This window comes from Stigmatopora nigra, chromosome 3 (genome assembly GCF_051989575.1).
Source record: "Stigmatopora nigra isolate UIUO_SnigA chromosome 3, RoL_Snig_1.1, whole genome shotgun sequence".
Classification (NCBI taxonomy): domain Eukaryota; kingdom Metazoa; phylum Chordata; class Actinopteri; order Syngnathiformes; family Syngnathidae; genus Stigmatopora; species Stigmatopora nigra.
In genome coordinates, this window is record NC_135510.1 from 6370798 (window position 1) to 6398773 (window position 27976).

The 27976-nt window shown below is 38.8% G+C and overlaps 2 protein-coding genes across 7 annotated transcripts in view; one reads left to right on the forward strand and one right to left on the reverse strand.

Annotated features, from left to right (window-relative positions):
- Window positions 1-18052, reverse strand: part of esrrga (estrogen-related receptor gamma a) — a 147684-nt gene extending 129632 nt beyond the window's left edge. The window contains exons 1-2 of the mRNA XM_077713219.1: window positions 17904-18052; window positions 2739-2849 (exon numbers count right to left, since the gene is read on the reverse strand). The gene's annotated coding sequence lies outside the window, so the exon portion shown is untranslated. The remainder of the gene's footprint in view (window positions 1-2738; window positions 2850-17903) is intronic.
- A 1324-nt stretch (window positions 18053-19376) lies between these two features.
- spata17 (spermatogenesis associated 17) overlaps window positions 19377-27976 on the forward strand; it is a 57212-nt gene continuing 48612 nt past the window's right edge. For all 6 annotated transcript variants that reach the window (XM_077712824.1, XM_077712827.1, XM_077712825.1 and 3 more), the window contains exons 1-5: window positions 19377-19479; window positions 19838-19927; window positions 20834-20915; window positions 22783-22833; window positions 24592-24695. In XM_077712824.1, the coding sequence (XP_077568950.1) occupies window positions 19412-19479; window positions 19838-19927; window positions 20834-20915; window positions 22783-22833; window positions 24592-24695 (395 nt within the window). In that variant the 5' untranslated portion in view covers window positions 19377-19411. The remainder of the gene's footprint in view (window positions 19480-19837; window positions 19928-20833; window positions 20916-22782; window positions 22834-24591; window positions 24696-27976) is intronic.

Genomic DNA, 27976 nt, shown 5'->3' on the forward strand with positions numbered 1-27976 from the left:
TTACAGTGCTCATTGTGTTTACTGGTTTTACTAAAAATATTAGTAAAAGTTTTCAAAAGCCCCCTTAAAATGGTAAGAATATTCCCTGAGGGTGTTTATTAAGGTATACCTCTACTTGAATACTTCTAGAACAGGGGCGGGCAAACTATTCCACAAAGGGCCGCAGTGGGTGAAAGTTTTCGTTCCAACCTACAAGAGGAAACCTTTACACCAACCGGGTATGTAAGAAGTACAAGCAGTGGATTCCAGTCATGTGCTTCTTGTTTAAGCAGATTCCTCACTGGTTAAACTGTCTGTGCTGGATGATTTGGAATAAAAACCTGCCCCCACAGTGGCCCACGTGGACCTTTTTTGCCAACTGTTCCAGGACAATGTCACTCCCATGTCCCAACTTTCCAGTTAAAGTTTAAAAACAACAAAAGTTCCTTCCACTGCTTGCTCCCGAGTTCACGTGAACATCATCTGTGGAAAAGACGTAGGCCCTATATGGCAGGGCTGCTGGGTGATAGATAAAGTAGGGCAGGGGTAATGATGAGGCTTCATCGATGTAAATGATACTCAAGGAGGCATGCTGCGAGGTGTGGTGGGCCTGCAAGCAGGTGAGAGAGAGAGAGAGAGAGAGGGACACCGGCATGCATGAGAGATGGGAGCAGGTGAGAAGGAGGCTGGGAGGAGAACTGGATGGATGGAGGAAGGGGGGAGGTGGGAATAGGGATGATGAAGAGGGAGAGGGGAGAGAAACAGAGGTGTTGGGGGTGGTGATGTATGTGGGCCTGTCAGAAAGTGGTCGGGGAAGATGCAGTGTGCTCCTCACACGGGGAAAGCAACACCCCCACCCACTCAACCACACACATGCATTTGGCTTGCATCCCACAGCCACCCACCCACAGCCTCTCCCTGGGCCAGCCTAGATGGAGAGGCTGACTAATAACCCTGAGGTTGGTGGGTTGATCCCCGCCGCAGACGCGAGTGTTTTCTGGCTGTGAGACGACAGCTGGAGGGTGCTGGTATTACTTGGAAACTTCTCACCAGCAATGCCCTTGAATAAGACACAATGTCCCATGATGCACTACAGGGGGGCTCCAACACCTCTGACAGGATGTTAATGTAGAGCAAAGATTGGCTATGGCAGGGATTAGCAGATGGGTTGCAAACACCAATTTTAGTACAGACTATTTCATTGCATTTATATACATCTGTATGTATATGTACATTAATAATACAAAAGGGAATAAAAATCAACTTTCAAGGTCCAAGTCCTCATTAAAAAAGTTCTACTTTTGTGTTTAGTATGGTATTTACACAAGTTTAACATTCCCCGGATTAGTTTAGTTCCTCCCGACCCTACAGAAAATGAATGAATGAATAAAATTGAGTTCATTTACATTTAAAACCATAGGTACACTGTCCTTATTGAATTTTTTCCTTTTTAAACAAGTAAAAAAAACTGACTATCTAAATAAATGTCAGCATACGTGTGCTACACCATGTCCAAATATATGTGTGTGTGTGTGTGTGTGTTAGCATTTTGGGTTCCGAGCATAGTAATCCATTATCTCCGGTAGAACGAAGAGATGCTGTTGTCCTACTGCGTTTCACACGCACACACAAAACACAGAGACACACTCAAACGCACAAGCACTTGTCATGCTGTGTTACATGGAGCCGTGATCATATTACCCAGCACTGGACCCTACCTACACACCAGCTCAAACAATATAGAAACCATTGGCTCACCTAACGGGCTTGCATCCATATACACTCACTACAAATACACAAACACGCACAGTGGTCCTGCTGACAAGCTCTTCCATGCCACATTAATCTGGCTTACAGTCTTATCTTAGCAACGATCATACCTCCACAGGAACACACTCCCACAAACCCAGTTAATACCAAAACACTTTTGGATGGTGATGTGTAGTCATGCAACCACGCGCACACTTTTAAGAACATGACTGCGTTTAACTGCAGGTGGGCCAACGAAGAACGAAAACAAAAAAAAAATGAAGAAAAGATATGGCTGTAAATGTAGAAAGGAGCTGTCCCATTGAGAGCAGCTGGTGAGCAGCAGGAGAAAGTTTGCATTGGACAAAACATTGTATTAGTCACAGTGTGGAATACCACCCTAACCCCCCTACTTGGACAGAAATATGACCAAAAGAATATTGACATTTTAATCCCCCAAATCTCAGTGTCCTTTCTGCCTCACAAAAGGTCACTTCAATTTTGGGACTATTTTCTATATCTTCTAGTAGACCATTGTTTACACCAATCTGAACAAGAATATGGAAGGTGACTTGGAGACTGTAATGAATATAAATATTCCTCATATTATACAGCGAAACATATTTCTACATAAGACTTATGCTTTTCCCTTTGATAGAATAAGTACTGTTGATATATATCTTGCAATTGTATGTGAACCAGTCAAAAGCATACCCTGCTTTAGTTCACAAATAACTCTAAGCACTAGAGAAATCGAATGCATGGAAATTAAATAACTCCAAAACTGTCTACGATAACTTAAGTTGATCAACGGTGACTGGAAGATAATGGTGTGATGGCATTTGCCAGTTTTGAAAAATGTACAATAAAACAATGAGAGAGCAGAGGAGAAAACACCTTGCAATTTTTACTCATGACAAAATGACCGATCACACCGCTTAGACAGAGAAATACACTGCAGCAAAGGTGGATCAACATATCAACATATACACGGAATGTGATGTACTCACCCATTGTTGAGTAACGGTAGTCGGTGCTTGTTTCGCATGAAACATTGAGACAGCTTGGTAACATTTCATAACATTTTTTTCCAAATCCTTGAGAGACCAATGCAACAGGTTCTAGGAAAAGAAGAAAATTAGATATTAGGAAATAATCATGACCTCTGTGGTTATCGCTGACAAAAATGAATGGGATAAACAATGGTTGGAAAAATAATTAAATGAAAGTTAAATACAAGAACAAAGTAAACAAGCAATGTGCATTCTAAAAATAACTGAAATGTAAAGTAAACTAAAATATTATTATTTTATTCATTTAAATCATTGACCTGACAAATGACCAAAATTATTAATAAATATTTTAAAAGTAACTAATACTTTTTTAACAATTGAAAGAAAAATTAAAACGAATGACACTAGCAAATACACTCAATTCAAACTAACAAATTGAATCTAACTGAATTAAAAAGGGTATCTAAACTAAGCTGAACTAAAAGAAAATTAAAAATAAACAAAAAATTAAATAAAAACCATGATAACCTTTGTGTGCAGTAAAATAATGGGAAAGGGAAGATCTATATGCCAGAGTCTCCACTTTGCTGCAGTGGCCACTTTTTTGCTGATGTACAAGACTTCTTCAATAAAATGTGTCTCTTACATAACTTCATTGTTGTATCCCACTGCACTATCATTTAAAAATGGAAACTGGGGGGGGGGGGTGTTGTGGGCACACTGTTCTTCTTAAGTATATGTAAATATGTGCAAATCTGACGATTGAATACCTCACAAAATTATGTACATGGGTTAAGTGATGAAATTCTGCATTCAAAGGTATGTTGGTTTCTAGGACCTCTTTTAGGGCAACCCCCTCCCCACCTTCTTTCACTTGGCTTCTTCAGAGGGGACTTATTGATTTGGCGTGTCCTTTCCATGCTCAAGATGAAACAATTAGTAAATGTGGAGGGGAGAAAAAGCGAGAGAGAAAAAAAGAGAGGAGTGAGGTGAGATGTGGATCGGAAGAACAAAGATTTCAGATTCAGGGGGGAACTGAGGAGCAAAGTAGGATTAGGATGATTTCATTAACTTCCCTCTGCGACTTCCCCTTTAAACCTGCAGATTAAACTCATTCAGTTCCAGTTAAACTCTGGTTTGGTTGTGTGCAAGAATTCAAAGGCAAGAAGGGCAAACTTGTATCAGTGCACTTTCTGAGCTATAAAGTGAACATTAAATATTTGTCGAACTAAATCAAAATGCAATTGGCTCATTAGACAGATTTTTTTGCATTATTTCATCAATTGTTGCCAGTGCAGCCACGGGGAATTGTATGTTCACTCTCAGGATTTGTGTCATTGGGGATTTCTGAGCCATTCTTCACCTCAAAAGCAAAGTATGCAGACATAGCCGAGTTGGGGAATAAATAGGAACAAACAAAACAAAGCACATCAGCTGTGGTGTGTCACTATCACCTCACATTAGCCCTCGTGTTTTTTTTTTCTGGAGCTGGCTTTTGCCTCCTTTTCCTATTGCCACCTCCTGTGCTCTCATTTTGCAACGGGCAGCTGTCGCCCGAGCGTGTTTGAGGGGTTGTCTATACTGAATGCTGTTAGTGGCCTCTACTGGCAGATTGAAGGGAAATAAAATGATTCAGAGATAAAGCAAACACAGCCAAAAAAAAACAAAAACAAAAAACAGTATGAACAAAAAAATTGTTGACATCATATACAAGTAGATCATATTAATTAAATATTAGTTTGTCCTTTAATAATATGGTATATTTCATAAATTGCAAGTTGCTCCAAAATTCATTTGCTTTATAGTTTGTACAACTCAATTAAAACTGCAAACATCTTTTTAGAATGGAATGGTGATACAAGTAAGATAATCAAATACTACCATTACCAGTAAATAAAGGGGAGAATGAATACATTGTATAACAGGCCTAACAAACCCCAATTTAAGATCTAGTCGAATTTACACTTTTTTTTTTTTACCATCCTCACATTTGGCACAAACAACAGTACTTATTCGTTACCAAAAGAAGTAGTTCAGTTCCCCTCCAACTTTCTATATCCAATATGTTTGTAGTTACTAAAACTCTGACTGAATGCACGTGTGTGTATGTGAGAGAAAGTGAGTTGAGGGCAGCTGAAAGAATAGCAGGCCATAGATTTATTGCTTACAGGGGAGTAGAAGGCTGTAGGCCTCAGGGGTCTCTTCTCACATCAATAAAACAATGACACACATCGACCCGACAACAGCCCAATTGCTTCATCACGAGGACAAAGTAGCATCAATAGTTACAGAGAGAGTGGCCGAATATGAGCAAAGTATAGACCAGAGTGCACAGTGTACTCACCATAGATGCTTATTGTTTATGATAAAATAGATCCTTGTGTGCTTCTGAGAGCTGCCTAGTTGCTGCTGCTCTGAAAATATTAATGCTAAAACTCATCATATCAAGTTTTCCTTGAAAAGTCCATCTTGAAAATTGTTTGTATGACTGGGAGCCACCCTCCTCCAACACCTGAACATAATTACAAGTGCCCTCCTCTGGCCACACAAAATGAGGGCTCTGATCAACCAATAGGAGATTAGAAATGTTCCCACATACATCTAAATGTGCATGAGGAAATCTGAATGATTTAAAGAAACAACCAATGTTATTTCTGTGTGTTGTGTTTGGCCAACAGAAGTGCATGAAGGCCCAAGGCAGATATTAATATGTCTACTCACAGCAGCTGAAATCTGATTGGACAATAAAAACTTCACATGCAAACAACTGGAAGCTTTGCAGTCAAGACACACGTTATGAAATGTAGATCATTTTCTCCTGTATATAAATGAAGAAAATATAAAGTAAACTTTAACTGTAGGTCAGTAATGCTGATTATGTTAATGCAAGCAAGACTTAAAGATCCTGACTGTCTACCCTGAGTTCAATTCTCACATAAGGGAGGGGTATTTTTTTCCAAAACAATGTTTGTGAATAGGTTACCAACTACACACTTGCCCTAATGCATTCAATGTTCTTGATGTGATTTGGAAAAATATAGTACTTGATTTTATTTCATATCCAAGACTGAAAACAGAAGACTTAAGAAACTCAATAAAGTGGTGAAGTAAGACGTAAAAAAAAGTACAGATGAAAAAGTAAAAACCAAAGAGGCAAAAAAGAGGAACCGAGACAATATGCTATAACATTGAGTGGACAGAGTTGCCACTGAGTGATGAAAAGTCTATATGTTACTGTGGCATCATAAATTACATCCCGCATTGTATGGCGGGGAGGGCATGAGGTTTGCTGTGTAGGTGTGTGTGTGTGTGTGTGTGTGTGTGTGTGTGTGTGTGTGTGTGTGTGTGTGTCATCCAGAAATAGGACACCCACCCAGGTAGTTAGACAGATAGCCAAAGAAAACAAATGGCTATTCTCACAGCTGTACCCATATTTTACAATATACTGCCCACATGGACACACACACACGTGGTTGCCAATTTTCAGACTGCAACATTGAAATGGATAAGAAATATTACACATGGCTTAAGGAGATCATTCATCCCATAATCAGAAAAGATATGATTTAGAAATATATTATATCAATGTCAAATGCCATATTTTCCCAGCACCAAACATAGCATATGATTTTTTTTTGTGTGTATTTATATATGGATGTACTGTGATATACTAGTGATCTGATTTATATTTTTTTCATGATAGAAGTAAATTTTCTCCTTTGACTTTTTAGGCAACAATAACATTGCTTTTGAAGCCATTTGTCTTGTTTTCCTTTTTGAAGGTGGTTTATAGAGTTTAAGAGTTTCTTTTTGAATAATAAAAAAAAATGGTAATTTGTACAGTGTACCTTCCTTCTCTAAAATTTTATGTCTAAATGAGCATCCTGTTGGTAACAAAATAATACTTACAAACAACTTTGATTTTTTTATTCTACTATTCAAACAATGGCACTCGTGATTGGGTTTTTCGTTCTAAATTAGTATATCAGTTTTTGATTAAACTACTCATTCTCAAAAAAATACTTGCTGTACATCTCAACTATTTGAAATATTTCTTTGGGATCAAATAATTATAACAAACCAAAGTTTAATGGAATATAACATTGCCAGTGACTGAATTAGCTTGCTTAACTACAATAGACAATCGTAGAAATTAAGCAATGCAGCTCATAAAGTTGACTTTTCAGATCTAGTAGGACACAGCCAGAGGTGTATTTGTAAGCTTGGTCCAGTGTATCATCCTAGACCAGAGAGAACACTGTGCCACTACCTGTGCTCTGTTTGTGTGTTTACTAATAAATCATCTTATTACGCATCATAAGTAGGCCATCATAATTAATTGGCCAGTCGAGAAAAGCTCTGACAACAAGCCCCAGGCAGTGAGCCTGCGCACACACACACACACACACACACACACACACACACACACACACACACACACACACACGATGTGCATGGACACAGCTCACACACACGCCGATACTCACAGGTATACTCACACAGGACGGCTGCCCATAGAAGCAAGCAGGCCACTGAAATTGTAATGTACATGAATGCAAAAAGAAGGTTTACGGGCATATTTATCTAAAAGATCCAAGGTCAAGAGACTAATCAATCATTTCATCTATTCTTACCTCATTCCCATCTCTACTCTATAGTGTAGTGCACCTTTGTCACCTTTTGTAGTGATCACACCAATGCAAGTTGCACGAAGAGCAATAATGCTGCACATCCTTGCGCTGTGTGAGAAGGTCAGATGCTATTCAGATACATGGTAACATAGGAGAAGAATGAGCAATGTCCTTATACACACACACACACACAACACACACACACACACAACACACACACACACACACACACACACACACACACACACACACACACAATAACGCTTGGACCGCAACCCTAACCCACCCCTAACATACTTGTCAGTCTGTCATTATAAAGAGTGCATTTTAGTGGGTGTGCAGCTGCTTCATTACTAAATGCCCGCATGCATGCTGCCGTATGTACGTACGGTGACCAGGACATTGTCCTGTTTACCATAAAGTAAACAGATCGCGAGTGGAAGTGGTTAAAGGGTGTGTAGGAAAGGTGACCCTGTATAGAAGGAATGAATGACCTCTGATAGCCATCTTTAGATCAGTGGAGAAAAAGATACCTGATTGGGTTTGAATAATTTAAAGGGACATTCCGCACAGTCTTGTAACCCCACCCTCGGACACCCAGCTAAAATAAACAATGTTACTCTTGACTTCAGATGAATGGCTGATCGACCAATTGGCTGCAACATTTATCCAAATCTGTATTAGTTTGTATTAATTATTGAATTTGGATTTTATACATGAAGGCATTTTAACCTGAAATATATGATATAAGATTGCCTCATTTTAATAACAATCTTAGGAATTGAAGCTCACAAGAAGAGTGGAGGACAGAATTGTGACAACTGTCCACATTCTATGAAGCAACCCATTTCAAACTAAATTAATAGTATGACATATAATAATATATTCTTAAGAATAATCTTCACTATAAAATGACCAAACCAATATTAAGGGCATAACAATACATACATATTTTAGTTTCCTTTCAAGTAAAATCTGTGAATAGACAAAAATAATAATAATCAATGTTTTGGCTTAACTATGCAAAACCATTATTAGTAATCAGTTTAAAAAAAAAAAACTGTCACTGAAATCTCCAATCCAATTTCCAGATTATATTACTGACTGCTAATTTTTGACTGGGATTTTATGTAATTCATAAAAACATGAAACATAAAGTGAGCAAAATTGTGCAAATTACACTGACAATACTTCTCAGGTAGGAACAAATTTCCCAAAGCAGCAATTCGGTAAAGTAGGGAAAAACATCCACAATAAGCCTTTACAAAGAAAAAAAAAGTCAAGCACAGTTAACAAAATCAATTGCTGCTCACAAAACAACAACTAACTTGCAAACCAATGATGAGCTTCATTTAACGCGTCAGTCACTCGAGTCAACACACTCTTAATGAAATGCTAGCTCAACAAAATGTGCAGACCATTCATCAAACTAAACATTCTAGTGTACTTCCTCTCAGAAAATTAGAAGAGAGAGAAAAGAACGGCAGGTGCAATGCTTATGAATATATTACTTGATAGTTAATTCAATGTATTAAATATATCTGACGTGCGAATAGTTCTCGCTAAGACTGGACCAGTGTTAAATGTATGTTTGGCAGCTGCGGTGGTAAGATTTATAATCTTAATTTGTTGACATTTGCACTTGCGTTCATGTGAGACGGGTGAAAGGCCAAGGTCAGGTTTAACTGGGTCAAGTTCAGTTGGTCCTGCTGCACTGCATTATGCAGTCAGCAGATGGAATTAGCATTACAACCTGATTTGACCGTCCCTTTTCTGCAGATTCATCACAATTAAACATGAACACACGTATCAACAAATTAGGATTAGACAAGGAGTTGGTTAACAGCATCTGCATTAAATGATAAAATTAAAGAAATTTTATCTTACTAAATCTTACTACAAATTGAACCCAAGTTGCCGTCCTCATAATATACTGATAAAATTATTTTCATAATGCCAAGTGCGTAAAATTATGGCTTTGAATGAAGTAAATATGAAACGGTATGTAATATGTTGAAATAATGGCAAAGCTAGCTCATCAGTAAATGTGTCAAACTACATATGAATAGAAAAACAGGATGAGTGATCATCCAGCAAAGAATGAAGAGGCTTGTGGATGGTGGGCAGGATTGGGGGGGCTACATCTAAATTAAGATGTTGGATGCTGGCTTTCCAATAGGACCTTGACACAGCAGTTGACCTACTCATGACAGAATCCCAGTGCCGCGGATTTGGAATTCTATTAGTATTACCAGCTTCGGGGTGGGGAGAAAAAATGTCATGCAGTCATCAGGAAGAGACCAATCCATAGCTTCTATCCATCAGCCAATTACTGGTGCTAAAGTGGAATTAGATAGGTATTGACAATGAGAGGAGTTGGAGGGAGATTAAAGGGAGATGGAAAGATGAGGGAGAAGGGGGGGTGAGACGAAGAGAAGAGCAGTTATCCAAGAAATGTGCAGGAGAAAAAAAATGTTATTTTAGTAATAGAGGTCTGGGATTGGCAGGCGACCAGTCCCGGTTTTACCATTCAAAGTCAGATGCGATATGTTCCAGCTCATTAGAAATTCTAATAAGGATTAGCAGTACAGAAAACAGAGGGATAGATCTACAAAAAATTCTGTGAGTGTTTTTATTGATTTTTTGATTATAATGTGTTGTTGTTAGGCTTAAAATGGGGGTTGGATAGGGGGATTGGGTGGATGGATAAGAAGAAGACCAAAGTAGGTAAAAAAAAAAAACTAAATGTCTTTGTGATACTGTTCCATATATTTATGAGAATAAACTTGGGCAAACCCAAAAACATTGGCAAATATAACAAAAAAATATGATTTAGAGGGAATGTTAAGCCACACTACAGAATGGATTTGTGCCTCCATAGCAGATCTTTATAAGTTATTGGAAAAATAGCAGTGGCAGTGTATTGACACAGCTGGCTCTCAGATCAATACATCGAGAATGGGCAATACATTTTAATTTAAAGCTGTTCAAACTTTAGCAGCAAATCCATGCGGCTCAGAGCGGAGCAGCCTTCTGCCTGGCCCATCCCAGCAAATTCACTTGCACACATATTCGATGAAAACACGACACACACACACTGATGGGTTAAAAAAAATAAAAAAGACCCAGACTGCTCAATCCCATGCATTGAATGTGGGGCAATTCTCCACTAAAACTTTGTTAACTACTTCTAAACAGGCATTATATCTAATGGTGAATCGCTAATCAATGATACTATAATATACTGCAAAAACTAACCTTTTCAGTGATTAGTTATAAAAATACTTTCATTGCCAGTTTTTTTTTATTTGTGAGCATAAAGAGTTGATTCACCGTGTGTCTGAATTGTAAATAGAGCAAATATGTTTTTTCGTAACGTTGAGTAATTTTGGATCAGAATCTAACAGCATTTTTAATTAAAGGTCCAGTGTTTGTCACAGAATAAGCAGGTGGGTACTTCCGACAACCTGTTTACAGCCTTCTCAATTAGCTTAATTAGTTAACATGAATCGATTGATGCAAATGTCTTAATAAAGGTGGGGATTTAATCAGAGATCTTTACACTCTTTAGTAGTGGCAAATCATTCGTTTTTTGTACAATAAGTGAATCGGGAGCATTTGTATTATGCCTTAAATTATGCGATCTAAATTTTGACTTAGTTTATCTTTAACAGGTTATTTTCCAAGCAATTATGATGACCTAAAATTTCCAGGAAACAAAAAAAAATTAAAATAATAAAATTCATTCATCTTAAGGTGACTTTGAGACTTCCCTATTTAACCACAAACTTGGACCACTGATTACCAACACTGTGGTGAACAGAAAAGGTAGTTGGACACTAAAACATGTTTTTCTTCTAAAAACTAACAATTGTACTTCTACACTATGTTTGACTTAAGTAACTTAAGTCACAAATAAGATCACAGACTTTGCTTGTTCCACTAAATTTTACTGATCAGTCCACCAAAGCAGGGATTTCCCAAGTGCAACCATTACAGAATGTGCTTATGTAGGATTGTATAATTGTTTACAACCAACAAGTTGACAATTACAGCAAAGATATTGAAGAAAAACAACAACACGTGTAAATAAACTTGATATAAAGTCCCTGGAGGTTTCTTGTTAAAATAAATACATTAAAAACCATAGTTTGAAATGACACTGAGACACCTGCTTACACATATGCTCTCCTCACATTCCTACTCAAACACACCTAATATTGTTATATAGCTGTCAACTTGGCAATGGTGTGGGTTAATCAGAGAGGCAAGGGGAAGGGTGCTATCTACTCACCACACTGCCACATTTATCGATTCCATTTACACACAAATACACTTGCACTCAGATGTGCGCGCACACACATACATAGGCACACAAATTGACACCCATTTTCTCCACAAGAACAGGCACCCATAACACCCCTTTAACAATTCTATTGGCCACAAATAGATTTTCCCATTTTACGCTGTAGAGGCAGGGGAAACACTGGTGCAGAACCGAAAGTGATATAAATGCATCAAAAACAGATGAACAAACATTGGGAGAAGATTTATTACCGAGAATTTTAATAAAAGTTGGAGGCGGATGAATTGATTTTGGTTTAAGGGCGTGTGTTCTAAGAAACAATTTATTGGGATGGCCCAGGTAAGATGCATTATTTTCCAATTGTTATCCGGCTCGGCTGTTTAAGGGGCTGATTTGTGTTGTGTGTTGCATTTTATGGGCAAGACGCAAAGGGGAACTTTCAATGATTTAGGTGGAATGTATTAATCAAAGGCGGCTTGTGTGAACCATAGATCGCCATGGCAAGGAGGCACAAGTGACAGCTCATTCTGGGAAAGAATGTTTTGGGGCTGCACATCAGCGCTTCTCAATTTGACTTCCTTCTTCACACTTTGTCTACCTTCCTCTTTTGGCATCACCCCTTCCTGCTTCATCATCCTCGCCACCCTCTTTCCATCTCTTTCTCGCTCACTATCCATGCCTCTTGGCCACAGTTCAGTGCACACCTGCTTTTAATTTTATGAGGCCGAGAGTAGCATGTAGCCATCCATGCGGCAAATAAACGGGGATTAGGAGTATTTAGTGGTTTCCTCCTCTCTAAAAGCCTCATACTTCCTCGCTGCTCAGTGACCTTTGCTGCTGCCTCTGACATGTGAAGAGACAAGCCCATCATCATCATCATCCGACATGCACTTTCACTCTGCTTCCACTTGATACAGCCGTGTCTGTAAATGATGTACTGTTTGCCTTTGTGCCAATCGCTTGCTTGCCACTCAGTCAGCATTGAACTTTGGGTGTGGATGGTCTCTTAGAAACTAAAATCAAGCTGGTTTCCCTAGACCACATTGGGAGATTTTCAACAGTACCAACAGGCCCAATTTCTTTCTAAATCCCCACATGCACACAAGTCTCTATTGAAGGAATTATATATGCATGGGCCATTAGGTGAGTAAAATACTAACAGAATGAATAAAGTGCATATTTCTGTTGAAATGAATAGCTTTAAAAGAGCAAATTCTGCAACATTCTCCAAAATGTGTCCTCGCATATAACTTACAGGGCCATAGTCAAAATTGGGTCCTTGGGCCTATGTGGAGAAGATATCTGGAGAAGGAAGAATGTAGGCATGTGTTGTTTTTGCAAACCTGGACCAGACAAATAATCGCACGGAAGAGGAATGACAAGACCTCGCAAGATAATTCTACATGTTGGATTTGTGCACCATACAGTTTGTTCAAGTCAGGCTAGCCAGCCGATTCCACATTTTGAATGCGTGGTGGAGTCGGTAGAAAGCCGCATGTGCTTATCAAAACAGCCAGAGTCCTGCTCCATCTAAATTCAAAGCATAATGTGTAAACTAGCATACACACCTGTATGATGAAAGGCTATTTGGCCAGGCCCAGTCACCTGTGGACAAGGTTGATTTTGTTTACTCGATTTTTGTATTGCTTCTATAATGAATAGGCTTTTTGATGTGTGGCAGTGGACATGCACACCAAATGTGAGACATTGCATAGGCAATAATAAAATTCCCTGACTGTTACAACTGCTGTCTTCTTATTAATTAAGGAGAATGTGTTTGGTTATTTTAAAAAATATTACCTTGGCATCTATAAACAAAGCCTCCCGGGTATATTTAAAGTAAAAGCCCAATCATGGTAGTCATTCAGCTGTGAATATGGAGTTGGAAAAACAAATCTAACTGCACACTATGAAGGAATAAGTGGATAATGGCCAAACTGGCCAAAGCCAAAGTTCTTTGGACACACAAGGCAAACCACAAATGGGAGGCTGTTGATGCGTGTTATCGTGTGGTCACCAGCAGCAACCGTTAACTATTACTTACTTCTCATTTTAAGTGTGACCTGAGTATCCTTTGACCACCAAGAGTTTGGATTTAGCCTAACAACACACTGACTATCAATAGAAACGATTCAGTTCCATGGACAAAAATATAATAATATACCTTATACTATACAGGATTTCATTTCGTAATGGGTTACAGATATTTTCTATTCGGAAATATTTGGAATTACTACAGTGGTTTAGTTTTGTAATCGAGTATTACACCCTTACTGTTTAAATAGAATGGGCCAATTCCATTCCTTGCTTTCACTTCCAGAAAGTCATTGCAAAAAGTGTTACCTTTCTCTCTATGGAAAAAAAAGCCTACAATCGCTTTAATTCCTAAAACACACACAAACAGATAAATAGCATCAGGGGCTTCTGTGGCCCAACAACAATGCCCAGAGACCCAAAGGACTCAAAGGTCAAGGTTTGGATAAGAGACTTAAAGCTCTGGACAAGGAGCTAGAATGCAGTTTGCCATTGACCTGCTTATTTTTCCCTCTACAAATGTGAAAAGGGGGCACAAACATTGCTGGTCTTCAACTATGATAGCAATGTCATCACTGTACCTTACAGTTTTGGTGGTGGTCCTGTACACACACAACCAAAGACCCCAAAAGGCTGCGTAATTGGTTGAGGGGGGAGTCATTGTCAGGGGACACACAGTGGCCCAAAGGCAGGTGCGCCCCCAGCTACCATGAGTCCATTGCCATTACTGCCTGCCTGAGGCTCACATAGAAATGATGAGATGGGCTTGATATGCCTGACTGGCTAATAGTGGGTGGCTAATTTGCACGTTTTTGTCCAGTCTACTCCCCAAACTGAGTCTTCAGCAGGCCTACAGGACTTTATATTAACTGTTCTGTACACGTGATGGGCATACATAAAAGTTAATATATAAAAGTCACTATTTAGCATGGGACCATTTAGAATTAATATGATGCATAAACAGCGAGGCTAAGTTAAGCAAGCATGAAGAAAGGAACTTTGACAATAACAACAGATGTTCCTGTAAATGTTCACACAAGAAGTGATTCATTAATCATTAAATGACTCCACATGTCAGTGCATTAAAAAAAAAAAAAACTCAGTCTATCTGAGCCAGTGTCGTACTTTTCCTATATGAGCATGATGCTGTTTGTGTGTCAGGACTGATTGCTCTTGACTTCATTAATCTCTGCTGTGTGGTTATGATTAGCTCTGCAAGGCATGCCAGAGGACATCTGACACGCTCGTACACTCACCATCAGGTTAGCCACCTCTAAAGCCTACCACACATTAAACAATTATGTGAAGCTGAATTGAAGTCCAGTGACGTTCTTATTTCTTTGATCATGATATAAAACATTTCCCTCTGGAATGTCAATATTCCATACATCACATACTGTAAATGCATTGACTATCTGAAAGTGTCATTGTTGCCTTAGCCACGTGTAACTCTCAGAGTGGTGCACAGACTGCCAATAAGAAACCAAAAGTGGTCAGCAAGAAACTTTGCAGTTGAATTTTCAAACAATGCTTCAGTTTTCAGATCCACTCTTATTGGCCATTTTTCAGGTATTTCTAACTTTTTTCTTTAACATAGAGGAAAACAAATCCTAATGATAATTTGTACCATAATTATGAAATTCATTGTTAAGTAAATACATAAAAGCATGGCCATGGCACACATACATCATGACAGTTATAGTAGTTATATTTTGCAGGCCAAAGTAAATACAGCATCCATTTGAGCATCTTATGTATCAAATCAGACTACAGTTTCTACAAAGAAATGAATAGAATAGAAATGTCCAAAAACATGTTGTCCATATTTTTAGTGCTTAAAATTGCTTCGTTTGCGTGGTCATGTTGTCTTGTTTTTAATTCTTGTCTATACACAGGCCCACAAACACAGCTAACATGTTTCGACATGAATCTATTTGTGTGATTGTGCGTCAACACAAGACAGTGCAGTGACAAATTGTTGAAAGGAGGAATGAGAGGAATAATGATGGACAATAATGCCACATGTGTACTGTAGCCAGTGTGTGAGCATGTGTGCCGATGAATCTCTCATGGTGACAGGGAGGCCGGCAGCAGTGAATGTCCTTCTGGGTGGGACACACACACACACACACACACACACACACACACACACACACACACACACACACAAGCACGCACACACACAAACACAGATGGAAACGACCACACTAATGGATCACCCCTGTCTGCACACAATCCGCCACAAATAATGATGAACCACCCCAGCATTAAACTATTTTACACAATGCTCAATTCATTACTTCTCTCTCCCTTTTGCCTTACCCTGTTCTGTGTGTATAGGTGAGCTAATAAAGGTATGATATTTCTCCTCTACCGGCACAATCGTGGTTTTTATCCATTAGTAGCATATTAGGATGGGAAATGAGGAGAGGTGGGAGGGTGGGGGGTTTTGGGGGGTTTCTTGGAGAGGATGGGTGGAGAGGAGATGGCTTTAAAATGGTTTAAAAGCAACAGAAGCCTTGGGCATAAAATATGAGGACACATTTTTCCTCAATGAGGAAGAACAACACTTTTAGAGCAGAGCTTTTAGTTTGAAGGAATGCTCACACTCAGACCTTTATCACCGGTGTGAAAAATTGATTTTTTTTAAATTGTGTTAGGACAATTTGATGGAATATATTACCATGCAATTAAAGTCGTCTTAAATATAAATGTGTTTACATGTATGCTGCATAAACTTTGGAGCACAACTGTATATTGATCATTTAAACTACAATTGTCTATGTAATTTCTCAGTTGTTTCTCAAATAATAAGCATAATTTTCTCACAATTTTTGGCTCCACTCAATGATAAAGATGCAGTTTGTGACTACAGTAAAAAAAAAAATGATTCCCCAAATATCACATCAATATTTCATTTTTCACCTTCTATTTGTGTTTTATTCATTAAGTTATTAATGAGCTTTTCATCCTTCACGTACATAGTTCAATCAAATTTTAAAGGTGGTACAAGCTACTTCAATAGCTAATAGTCTGGTCAAATCCACACACAAAACATCTCTGGTTTGCCTTCTTGAAGGAATGAACAGAAGAAAGAGTCATTATGGATTTCAATTAAGTGATCCCTGGCCAGAGAGAAGAGCGTCAGAGTGGGGGGATTAATGTGCAGTGTACAGATGTTTAATAATAATGGCCGAACTGGCCCTGCCGAGAAACACACATTCCACTCACTGCACCCCACTGTGGCACGTACACAGAGACATACGCACACCCCTAATCACTCATACACCGCCACACACAATAATGATTCATGCACAGTGGGGAACGGAGTGTGACAGTGTTACTCACACATATACTCATCCATAGACCGACATTGTCACTATATCAGAAATGTGTGTGCGCACTTTTTTTTTATTTTTTTTTTTTATGACCGGTGCTGGCCACAGTGCATATGGCCCTCATTTAGGAACAATGGGCATGGAGAATGACTGGTTGGATGAGCTTCCTAACTGTGAGAGAGGTGACTGGAGGCATGTTAAATGACATGCCCCGTATGGCGCGATGGAGCACGTGGCAGACAGAGCAAAGGCGAGAGGGTATAAATGGCTAATGCTGCATAATGACTGACTCACAAAACAAAACATTTTCTTTCAGCCTAATCATGAGGGTAATGTGCGAGGAATGTAGCGAAAAAAAGTTCAGAAAAACTTTTGCCAAATATATAAAATGTAATGAAGTGTGTTGGCTTTTTATTATTACTATCACACTGTATAAGCTATGTAATATATTATAAGGTACTGTTTATTTACATTTTAAATTAATAATACTACAATATTTGAGCATATGCTCAATGTAACTGAGGTTTGTGTATCTTATCATTTGTTTTGGATTGAATTGAGCAGACCCGTTTAAATGTCTAAGTTAGCACAAAAAGGAGTTTTGGTTCCTTGTTTGTCACTTTTGCATGTTTTTCTGCACTGGCATGAATTGACTTGCAATATTAAGGTAAGAAAAAAAGTACAGACAGGCCATGAATAGAAGGCTTATCGGTGGCATACTTTTCCTCTAACATAACCTGTGACACCTAATCAGCAGGATGGCAAGACAAATGGCTTGCTGCCATCATCACAGTCTTGTCAGAAAATGATACTTCGCATTCTATGTCGGTGCCGTGTTGTCACAAACACATACCTTCAGTAATTATCCAGACGGCCACCTTCGCGCCGCCCACTCGATGGATGGGCTGAAGTGTAGCGGGTTTGCCCTGTAGTCATAACTCTAGGTAGGACAGATTATTTCTGGTCTTCACATCCACTGTGGCCCCTGGTCAGCAAATTAGCCTGAGACAAAAACAGAGAGAAAAGAGAAAATTATATTTAAGATCACATCTTAAGGCATGGTAATACGGTTCAGTACATAATTTATTTGATACCTACATTTTTTGTTGGAAATGAGGTTTCCAAACAGTGGTCGGCAGGTTCACTCTCACCAAATCCAGTACACTAAAATGCATTACCAGTAGAATTTAGATGGGATATCTCTGTATATTTAAATCTTGCTCTTAGACTTGCACTAGCAAAAAATCAGATGCTGTAAAATTATGTCTGTTTCAAGTCCCATTTTCTTGACTACATTCTCGCTGTTAACTTTATCTTATTTAAAGTTACGTCCTTTTTTTAAATGTATACTTTATAGAAATTAATAATATATTTCAGGTAGGTTTCAACCAAGGAGATAAAATATTTTGTATTATGAGAAAAGCTTTACAGGAACTCTGATTTAAGGAATAATCCATAATACGTAGAGGAGACAAAATACCGTAGTTTTGCTTGCACACACAGAAGTGCCGCTGGGATTATTTTGACACGTGAATATAGCTGAAGAGGAAGAGAGAGACTGGTGAAATGAGTGAAGAAGTGCGGGCAGAAATAAACTGATAACTGCATGATGAAGAGGGAAAGATGAAGATACTGTCAGCAAAGAGGCGAAATGGATGATAGAAGGGAATGGAAGAGTTGCTGACTGGCAGATCAATCAATACACACAATCTGCATCCACAGAAGAGGAATTTTAAACTATACTTTAGAAAATATTTTCTCATTCCTGCTTTACCTATGGATTTATTTGAATTTGTTTAATGCTTATTTTTGTATGTTTGACACAGTCTTGTGCACTTTTTAAAATGTATAGATTTCCATTTTGCACCAAAAAAAACATCACTTGATGTTTTTTTAAGTAACTTAATGATTATATCGAATAGATTTCTTTAAATCACGTTTTTACTGGTTCGTTTTTTTAAATATCCAGTATATTATACTTATTAAAACGGTAACAACTAAAACATATTTTTATTGCATGCAACCATTGTTTTTGCAGATTTTGTTTAAAATTAGTTGTAGACATGCTTCTTGCTGCTGTAGATATTGACATTGCAAAATTCAACCATAACAAACTTTAACAACATACAAAAACACCATACAAAAACAATGAATGATCAGAATGAAATAAAACTAGCCTACCAAGTATTGGGGACTGATGCTTACCTCCTTTCGCGTGATTTGCTTAATAATGGGCTACATTTAAAATAAGGGAAATTGGCGTCAGCGTAGACAAATGCAAAACATTAAAAACGGAAGTGACTTTAGCGGAGTCTTTGATTGACACCTGCGTTTCCATGACAACAAAAAGCTCGAAATGTCATGGCGGAACTGCAGCAGATTCAATGCGTGCTTGAAGAGTTCCGAAAGCTAAAGTTCTACAAATCAAGGTATCGTTAACGTTGCACGCTCCAATTAAAAGGGAGTCAACACCATTATTATTACGTTCCTGCAAGATAAGCTTAAATCTCACCGCTAAAAACAACCGTATATAAGTGAGCCATTTCTTTGTGTGTTACTTACTTGTGTACAATTTGCAGTAGCTGCAACCTGAAGTTTAAGTCAACCGTGAGTCTATTATTTGTTGCAAATTTGATTTTTTTATAATCCGATCTTGAATCAATAGTTTAAACTATTTGGTAAATATGGAATATATATATTAAAAATTTATATAAATATGCACACACACAAGAAGGGGAATTTGTTTTGTTTTTACTTAAGAAAAGTTGTTTTTCTATCTCCTTTTAGGTTAGATGAAGCAAAGAGGCAGCAGGAAAGCAGGGCTGCACTACGAATTCAGAAATGGTTTCGAGGCTGCAGGGTGCGGCTTTACATTAGGTAAACCGATCTTTTAATTTCTCATGTGAGGCTGACAGATTATATACTTTTATTTCATGGAGCTGGTCCGGCCGTTTTAGCTTTTAAGTTTCCTCCAGGGTTTATTAAACATCTAAACTGGGATGGGTATATGTTGATTTACAGGGAATACCCTGCTTCTGGCTCACTCCCATAATTGTAGGACTAAATGTCGCTTGCCCCTCTCCATGCCTGTTCTGTACTGTGACCCCAGCATCATTCTGCAGGGTCAGCAGACAAACTTCCAGACAGTAGGTTAATTCAGATTACTTTAGTTAATTGATCAATACGTTAAGTGGATAATTAGCAACAATTTTAGCTGCCTAAGTGCAACTCTGGGGTTGTGCTATCCTACTATAAGCATTGATTTTCTGGGTGTATAAATGGCCTTTTGGAAATTGATGGCCTCATTGAAGGTGGAGATTTGCAATGGACTTGCATTTAGAGTATGTTTGAAGATGAATATCAATGTGTGTCGCTGCATAAAGGGGGAGAGAGACTCATCGGGCAAGATAGAAAGGCCTGGAGGAGCAGCCATTTTCAGTGTGTGTGTGTGTGTTACATTTACGATCCCGTGACCTTTTGATTCAATTCTTCTACATCATAACGCTTGTGAGCCGAAAGCAAAAATCACTGTTTTCCTTGCTTATCAAGGAAGTTCCATGAGTTTATATGGGATTTTTCCCCCCAATTTATATGAATCTCATGCTGGATTGCCATTCTTTCAGCCTATTTTATTTCCATTCACAGCTCTTGCCGATGATCATGTACTTTAGGTTTTATTTGGCACACTAACAAAGAGATTCACAATTTAATTAAAATTTTCCGCCTCATTTCGGCCACACAAAATACCCATCTAATCCTCTTCTCAATATCACTTCATGACAGGCATCTGCATGAGCAAGCGGTCATTATACAGAAGATATGGCGAGGCTTCAGAGCAAGGGCACGTTGCAGACAAATGGTTATGGTAAGCCAGAACTAGGAACACCTATAGACGTATTGATTCAGTTATGATAGCATGCATTAGAATTCAATTGCTATATGCCTAGGTCACTGCATCTGACCTTAAGAAATCTAATTCACTCATTACACATTGGGAAATTAGCACTTAGGAAATATGATGTAATATGTGATGGAATTTTATCTGCATCTCAATTCCTGGGATGCATTTAAAACAAGTGCGTTGAGGAATAGAGTGAGGCAAATGGATGTAGTCGGCGTGTGCGTGAGCGCGTGTGCTGGTGTTTGTGTGCTTTAGTAAAACAAGGCTGCCTTTTCGGCATATTGCCTCCAACTGCTTCTTAATTGAACAGATTGTTGATACCGGATCCAATACCCAGTGCTCTCACATATAATTTTCCCCTGGATTGAGTTTTGTAAACGTATCACAACAAGCTATTTATCATGCCCATAAATTGACTGTTTGCTAAAGCATAACTGCCAGACGCCATTTGGGACACGTTCAACAACGAAAAAAACTGAGGAGATGGCGGCAGGGGCACTAAAATAAACGATGAAGGATGTCTAACATCGTGCATATGGGCTAAAAAGAGGCTGTTTGGGAACAGATGAGCGCTTGTTTAAATCACTCACATTTTGCGCAGTTTTGAATTAGCCCACTGAGGCCCCATTCCTCTACTCAAGGGATCCCCATTAAAAGTTAAAAGAGGTCCAATTCAGGAACATTTCCTCAATCCAGTGTCCAGAGCATAATAATGAATTAATCGCAATTCATTTCCACATATTTTGTCCTCTGACGGTAGGTCAAAAGTAAATTAAAAACGTTAAATATGTTCTGTTGTTGATGTTCAGACTTGGCAACAGGGTGGATGACCCTGGGGTTTTTTTTGGGTTACTTTGGTCTCCTCCCACATACCAAAACATGTTAAATAAACTGATGCGGGCACTTTTAATTTTCCAAAGGTATAAGTGTGTGTGAAAGTTTGTCTAAATGATTTTTGCAATTGGCTGACAACCAGTTCAGAAGGTATCCTGGTACCTAATTTGAGTAAAACAATGAAAAATAATCCCAATATCATCTGTCATTCCAGTGAGTAGGACTATTTTAGCTGAACCTAAACTGAAACTCACAAAAGTTGAATTCCAATCACAATCAAAATCATTTTGGGACCATAAATAAGACTTAATAAAAAAGAAGTAAGTCTTAACCAGGATATTAATGCATCTCCTGGGGACATCTACTCTACTCCCTTATCTTTTCTAGCCAATACCATGAATTAGGTTACTTCAATAAAATCCTCATCTTAAAACCCAGACCTGAATTTACCTCTCCCTTTCAAGTATACTCCATACTTTCACTTTGTTATGGAAAAATAGAAGATATGTTGAGATGTGAATCCACTTATGAAAGTCTCCAATTTGCTCCCAAAATGTTCCCACAGAGGTGGACTCAGCACATTTACCATGAGTGTGCCGCGGCATATTCTCTGGCCTTTTGTGAGTCTCTTCTGGCAGCGCTGTCATTGATTATGAAATCCAGAGGAGAGCGTTTGGCCGTCATATATCTCCATTAGCTCGCTGCTTCAGCGCCATAGATTTTCCTGGCCCTCGCGTGTGTTGGTGTATTAAAAGAGCACTGTCCTCCCCTTGATACAAAGTCCTCCTAATCACTCTCTCTCGCTACCTCCATACCCCCCTTACTCTTTGTCTTTTTGCTTTCCTTCCATCTCTTCTCCTCTGGAGTGGCCCTATCTGTGCCGCCTGTGTGAAATGTATTATGTATAAAGAGCTCTTTATCTTTGACGCCTGCTGTGGACAGATCAGAGGCCCTGCAAGACAACATGTAACGCCATCTTTTCCTTTTGTGTTCACAGGCAGCATATTTTATCATGAAGATGGATTTCTACAATGCGATGGCAGTCAGGGTAAATATTGCCGCAGTGTCTGTTAACAAATATACTGTCATGATGGAGGGACACACTGAGTAGTGATCGGACAACCGATCCAGAGTGACTTGTGAGAATCGACTTATCCCCTTGACACCATGGCAAAATGACCATCTATTTTAAAATTTTCTTGTTTTCAGCTCCACTGATGAAATACGTCATAAATGTTTCCCTCTAAAAAGTTTGGGAACCTTAGTGTTATTACAATTCAATATCTTCTTTTGACTATAATAGCTTTATTCTTTGTCAACAATGAAGGAGTTTTATCGGCCAACAGAGGAAAAAAAACTTATTGTAAAGCTTGTGTAGCTCGATGAACAGTTGTCAGAAAAGATTGGGAATTAAATGTCACCATTTTATTGGAAAAACAACCAAAATTAACCACCCAATTATTTCAGTATATGCCACATTAAGCTGATCATGAATCCAGGAAGAGACATTGCTTTTGAAGGTCACTTCGATGAAAGTTCAAGGGTTGCTGTCACCATGTGCAGCTGAGAAGAAGCTTCTTAAAGTGAAGTAAGACCCCCTTTATGGCCCATATAAAATATCACTGCTTCCTTTAGAGCACAATAGCAATTTTAATGGAAGGAAAGTAAACGCGAATGGAGCAGGGAATTGACTCTGCGGCTCATGTAAGAAGGACCTAATTTGAAACCCCACAAGGGCCAAATACGACTTTTCTTCCTAAAGTTAGTGTTTCACTTTTTGAAATTAATGAGGGTTTTGTCTGGATTTCTTCACATTGCCATAAAACTAAAGTCAAAATGAACATTATAGGAGCACTCGTGCCATTACCCTTGACCAATAATAGCCAGTGCCACTCTTTTCAATTTTTCCTGTTGTTGTTTTGGTAGCAAAATGGCAACAAAAGTTAAAGAAGTCTTTTTGTGTTGCAAAACTTGGGTATGCGTTTGGCCTCTCACTTGCATTCTCTGCAAGAGTGCATGCGAATAAGGCTAAAATCCAGTCCCAGTGACCCTTTACAAGAACGAATCAGTGAAGGGCAACGGTACTCACCAAGCCTTTATTACCAAAGAAATATTTGGTGGCGTGTGAATGGAAGCGAAAAGACAGAGTGGGAGAAACAATCATCCTCAAATCCCCCTGTGACATTTCCTTTGAATCATTTTTGTCATTCCCCTCCAGTTTATGGTGCCACCACGCTAGCTAACGGAGCATAATGTATTAGCGCCATAATAGAAACCAATGTTTACATGCTGCACCTCGGATTTGTATCAGATTCAACAGCATCGATTTCACTTGTCAACAAAGGTCAGGAAGAACTTGAGAGGCGGCAATTACTTTATTTAAAATTATCTATTGACTGGCAGATCAATGCTAATTCTCATTTTGCTCTTTGTTGTTTTTCTTCCCCATCCTCCATCCGTCGTCTCCCCTATTCTTTGGTCTGATAGTATGATGATTCTTTTACTCGTTGTTGTTTTAATCTCCTAATTAGTCTGAAGGACATCCAGGCTTCTGCCTCCCAATGCTCCACTCACACATGTGGATGTGTGCGCGAGAGGCTAATCTGCAGTCCCTACAATCAATCTGCAGCGTCACAATAAAACATATGGAGCCGTGACAGCTGTCCATCCCACCTTGACTTGTCCCTCCATCATGACAGTGAGAGAATGCCTAATGATATGATGTGTGATTTAGGGCTGTTGTTCGGGCCATTAATATGGTCATCTATTTACGTATTGTTTTCTTCCATGCCTCCCCTCTCACCAGATTCAGCGAAGGTGGCGAGGATTCTATGCGCGGAAGTACATCCATAGCTTCTATTCACGCAAAGGCTATCTACAAAGGCTATGCAGAACAAACGAAATTGTCAGGTACAGAGAAAATTCATTATAACTTCATTTTAGAACTCCACACTATCTGAATCAAATTTACTTTTGCAACAATTTAGCACTTTATTCAAAAAGTAATACACAGTACGGAGATACATCGAAAATGATGTGCAGAATTGTATAAAAGCCATAGACACACCAGAATAACATGACATAATAATATAATTATGCCCCTTTTTTAGATGTCTCAAAACTACACATTTCTTATCTGGTAAAACAACACATTTACATGAATCGTGTTTAATACAGAAAAAATATACAGAATTTGATAAATATTTATTGGAACTGGCTGCCTGACATGGGGCAGATAGTTTATTAATGAAGTACAATTTCAGCCAATCAAGTGTCAGTATATATCACATGCACCAGTGCTCAAAATATAAGTGACATCACCATTTTTGTTTTGTTTAAACATTATCAGACCTTTTAAACCTATGTGTATGAATTCCACTGCATTACAATCTTATTCTATTATTTTTTACAAAGCTTTTAAGACATGGTCATTTTAAAGCACTACATTAGTTTGTTCACCCACTGCACAGAAATAGCTGATATGTTACACCATGCAATCTGTTTTTAAAATTTTATAGCAGCATAAGTTTCATCCAGATTCACTCAAGATGTCTTTAGATGATCTTACGGTTTACCTGGGACTAGTGTGTGAGGGACCAAACAAGAGCAACATTGCTGCTAAATTCATCCTTGCAGACAAGGTATCGCCTCAGAGAGAATGTAAGGGAATAAAAGTGACAGAGAGACAAAGAGCCAACGTGCTAAGAAGAGGGAAGGACAAAAATCCTATAAAGTGCTTGAGGCTAAACGAAAAGAGAAGTGAACGATGTGAAGAAATTAAAAATTAGCCTCTCATGTGAACCCCAGCTGCTGCATTAATATAACATCCTGCGCTTCAGGGCTTACTGCTAGAGCTACACCATCTTTTACTTTTGACAAAAAAAAACATCACACTTAGTTAATAAGTCATATTTTAACTTTGTTAATGTATTTTATCACAAAATATCTTTAGGCTTCTGCTAAAATTAAATGTAAATTTGTTAACGTACGCCTTGGATCACTGACTTCCCAGCACCATTTTTACTTTCAGTGAAGGGAGGTGCTCTTTAAACTCCTTATGCAAGGGTAGCTACTTTACAACAATAACAAAGACAACGCGTTGTAGACATGCACAACCTCGTTGTGATACATTTTGGGGCTTTATTTTGTATTTGTATAGCAATTATAATCTGGAAATCAAACATTATTTATTATTTTTATTTACATTAATTTAATACATTTTTAATGCTGTTGAGAAACAAATATTTAGCAGTTTCATTAAAATGACAGATAGTTTTTTTTTCTTTTAAACATTGTTACCATACTATTGTAAATAATCAAACTTGTTTAATAATAATCAACCCCCGGCATCCCTCCTATGCTTCTACAAAGCCCTTCATCCGGTGAGGTTATTAAGGTCATTTTGTCTCCACTTAATCACATGTTTATTCAGTGCCACCGAGGTCACGATCAATTAATGCCGCTCAGGTGTTTATTTGAAACATCCGTTCTCTGTAATGCTGCTGATCTCTCCACTGCCTGATCAGTCGTCACGTAAAGGTCTGCTTTTTAATCCACAGGCATCCTCCTTTTTTTCTGTAGGACTGCATTCATGTCCAGCATGCTGAATGAATTATTCAAAAATAGACTAATGGTCCCCATTTAGCACTGGGCGATCATCTGTGCATAGTAATATATGATTTTACTGCCCATTCTTGCTGACTAGCATTACACTGCGCCTATATTGGTATGTTTTTAACAATATACATGAATAAAGTCAAGTGGTTATCCCATCGGCCTAACACTTCTAGGGTCGAGTGTCAAATCCCGGTCTTGGCCCTTGCAGTGAGGAGTTTTCATGTTCTCCCCTGGCTTATGTGGGTTTTCTCTGGGTACTACGGTTTTCTCTGGGTACTACGTTTTTCTGGGTACTACGGTTTTCTCCCACATCGCAAAAACATGCAGGGTAGGCTGGTTGAACACTCTGAATCGCCCCTAGGTATGAGTGTCAGCGTGAATGGTTGTCCCTCTCTTGGTACCCTGCGATTGGTTGGGCACCGATTCAGGGTGTTCCCCATCTGGTGCTGGGATAGACCCAGCTGCCCCCAACCCCCTGCAACCCTTGTCAGGATAAGCGGTTCAGAAAATGAATGACTTCATAAGCTATAGAACCAAGCTTTTTATTCTTGCCAATAGGCTCTCTGAACTAAACCTCTTTATCCAGTAGGCAGCATTTCTCCTTTTCTTCTTTTCACTTCCACTTTGTTTATATCTCTCTTACCCCCACCACCACTGCCATCAGTTCACTGAGCACCTCATGTCCATTCTCATTGATCCCTCTTTTCTTTCTGCATAGCCTAATGAAGTCAAGACCCCAGCGCAGTCCCCGCTCTGCCACAGTTTTCCTTGGCACCCCAACAATTTATCACTTTGTCAGCAAGACACTTAAAGTTCCCGGGCTTTAATAAGGGCACACGGTGGGACAATGGGGGCAATTAGGAAAGCAGAGCAAGGCTATTTTGCATATTTACTAAATGTGCTGCAGTCATCGCCGCCGCCACCAACACGGCCTGTTGGCTGCATGAATTATTCCTCTATCTGCCATAAACAGCTGGGTAATATTAGTTCCATCGTCTGATTAATAATCTCCTACGAAGCTGCAAGAACACAGAAACAATTGAAACTTATTTTACTTCAACTTAAGGAAATGTGTAGGCAGTGTGGCAATGGTTGTTTATTCTGCTCTTCCGTGGCGTCTTACATCTTCCTAGTTCCTTTTTCTCCTGTCTCTCTTTTCTCTGGCCTTCTTCATCATTCCCTTCCTCGTGTCTTTCTCAAGGACATTGATGAAAGGCGAGCTACAATACTAGAGTGGGACCTGCACTGCCAACACTCCCTGCTTCTATGCGTCACTCTTTCTTTTGCCGCTTCTTTCTGATCCAGTTTGAGTGGAGACAAGTTCACTCCCTCGGTTTGATTGGATTTGTATATTGAGCGTGTGTGTGTGTGTGTGTGTGTGTGTGTGTGTGTGTGTGTGTGTATGGTGTAACATAATCTAGCTCCCGCGCTCTCCTTGACTCTTAAGAAAATTACTTTTGAGAAGGAAACAATGAAGGGAGATGAGAACCATTTTAGAATGATTTAACTTTTTCAGTAGTAAATCAGTAATTGCTTATAAAATATAACTGCGTGTGGCACCTGTATTTCACAGA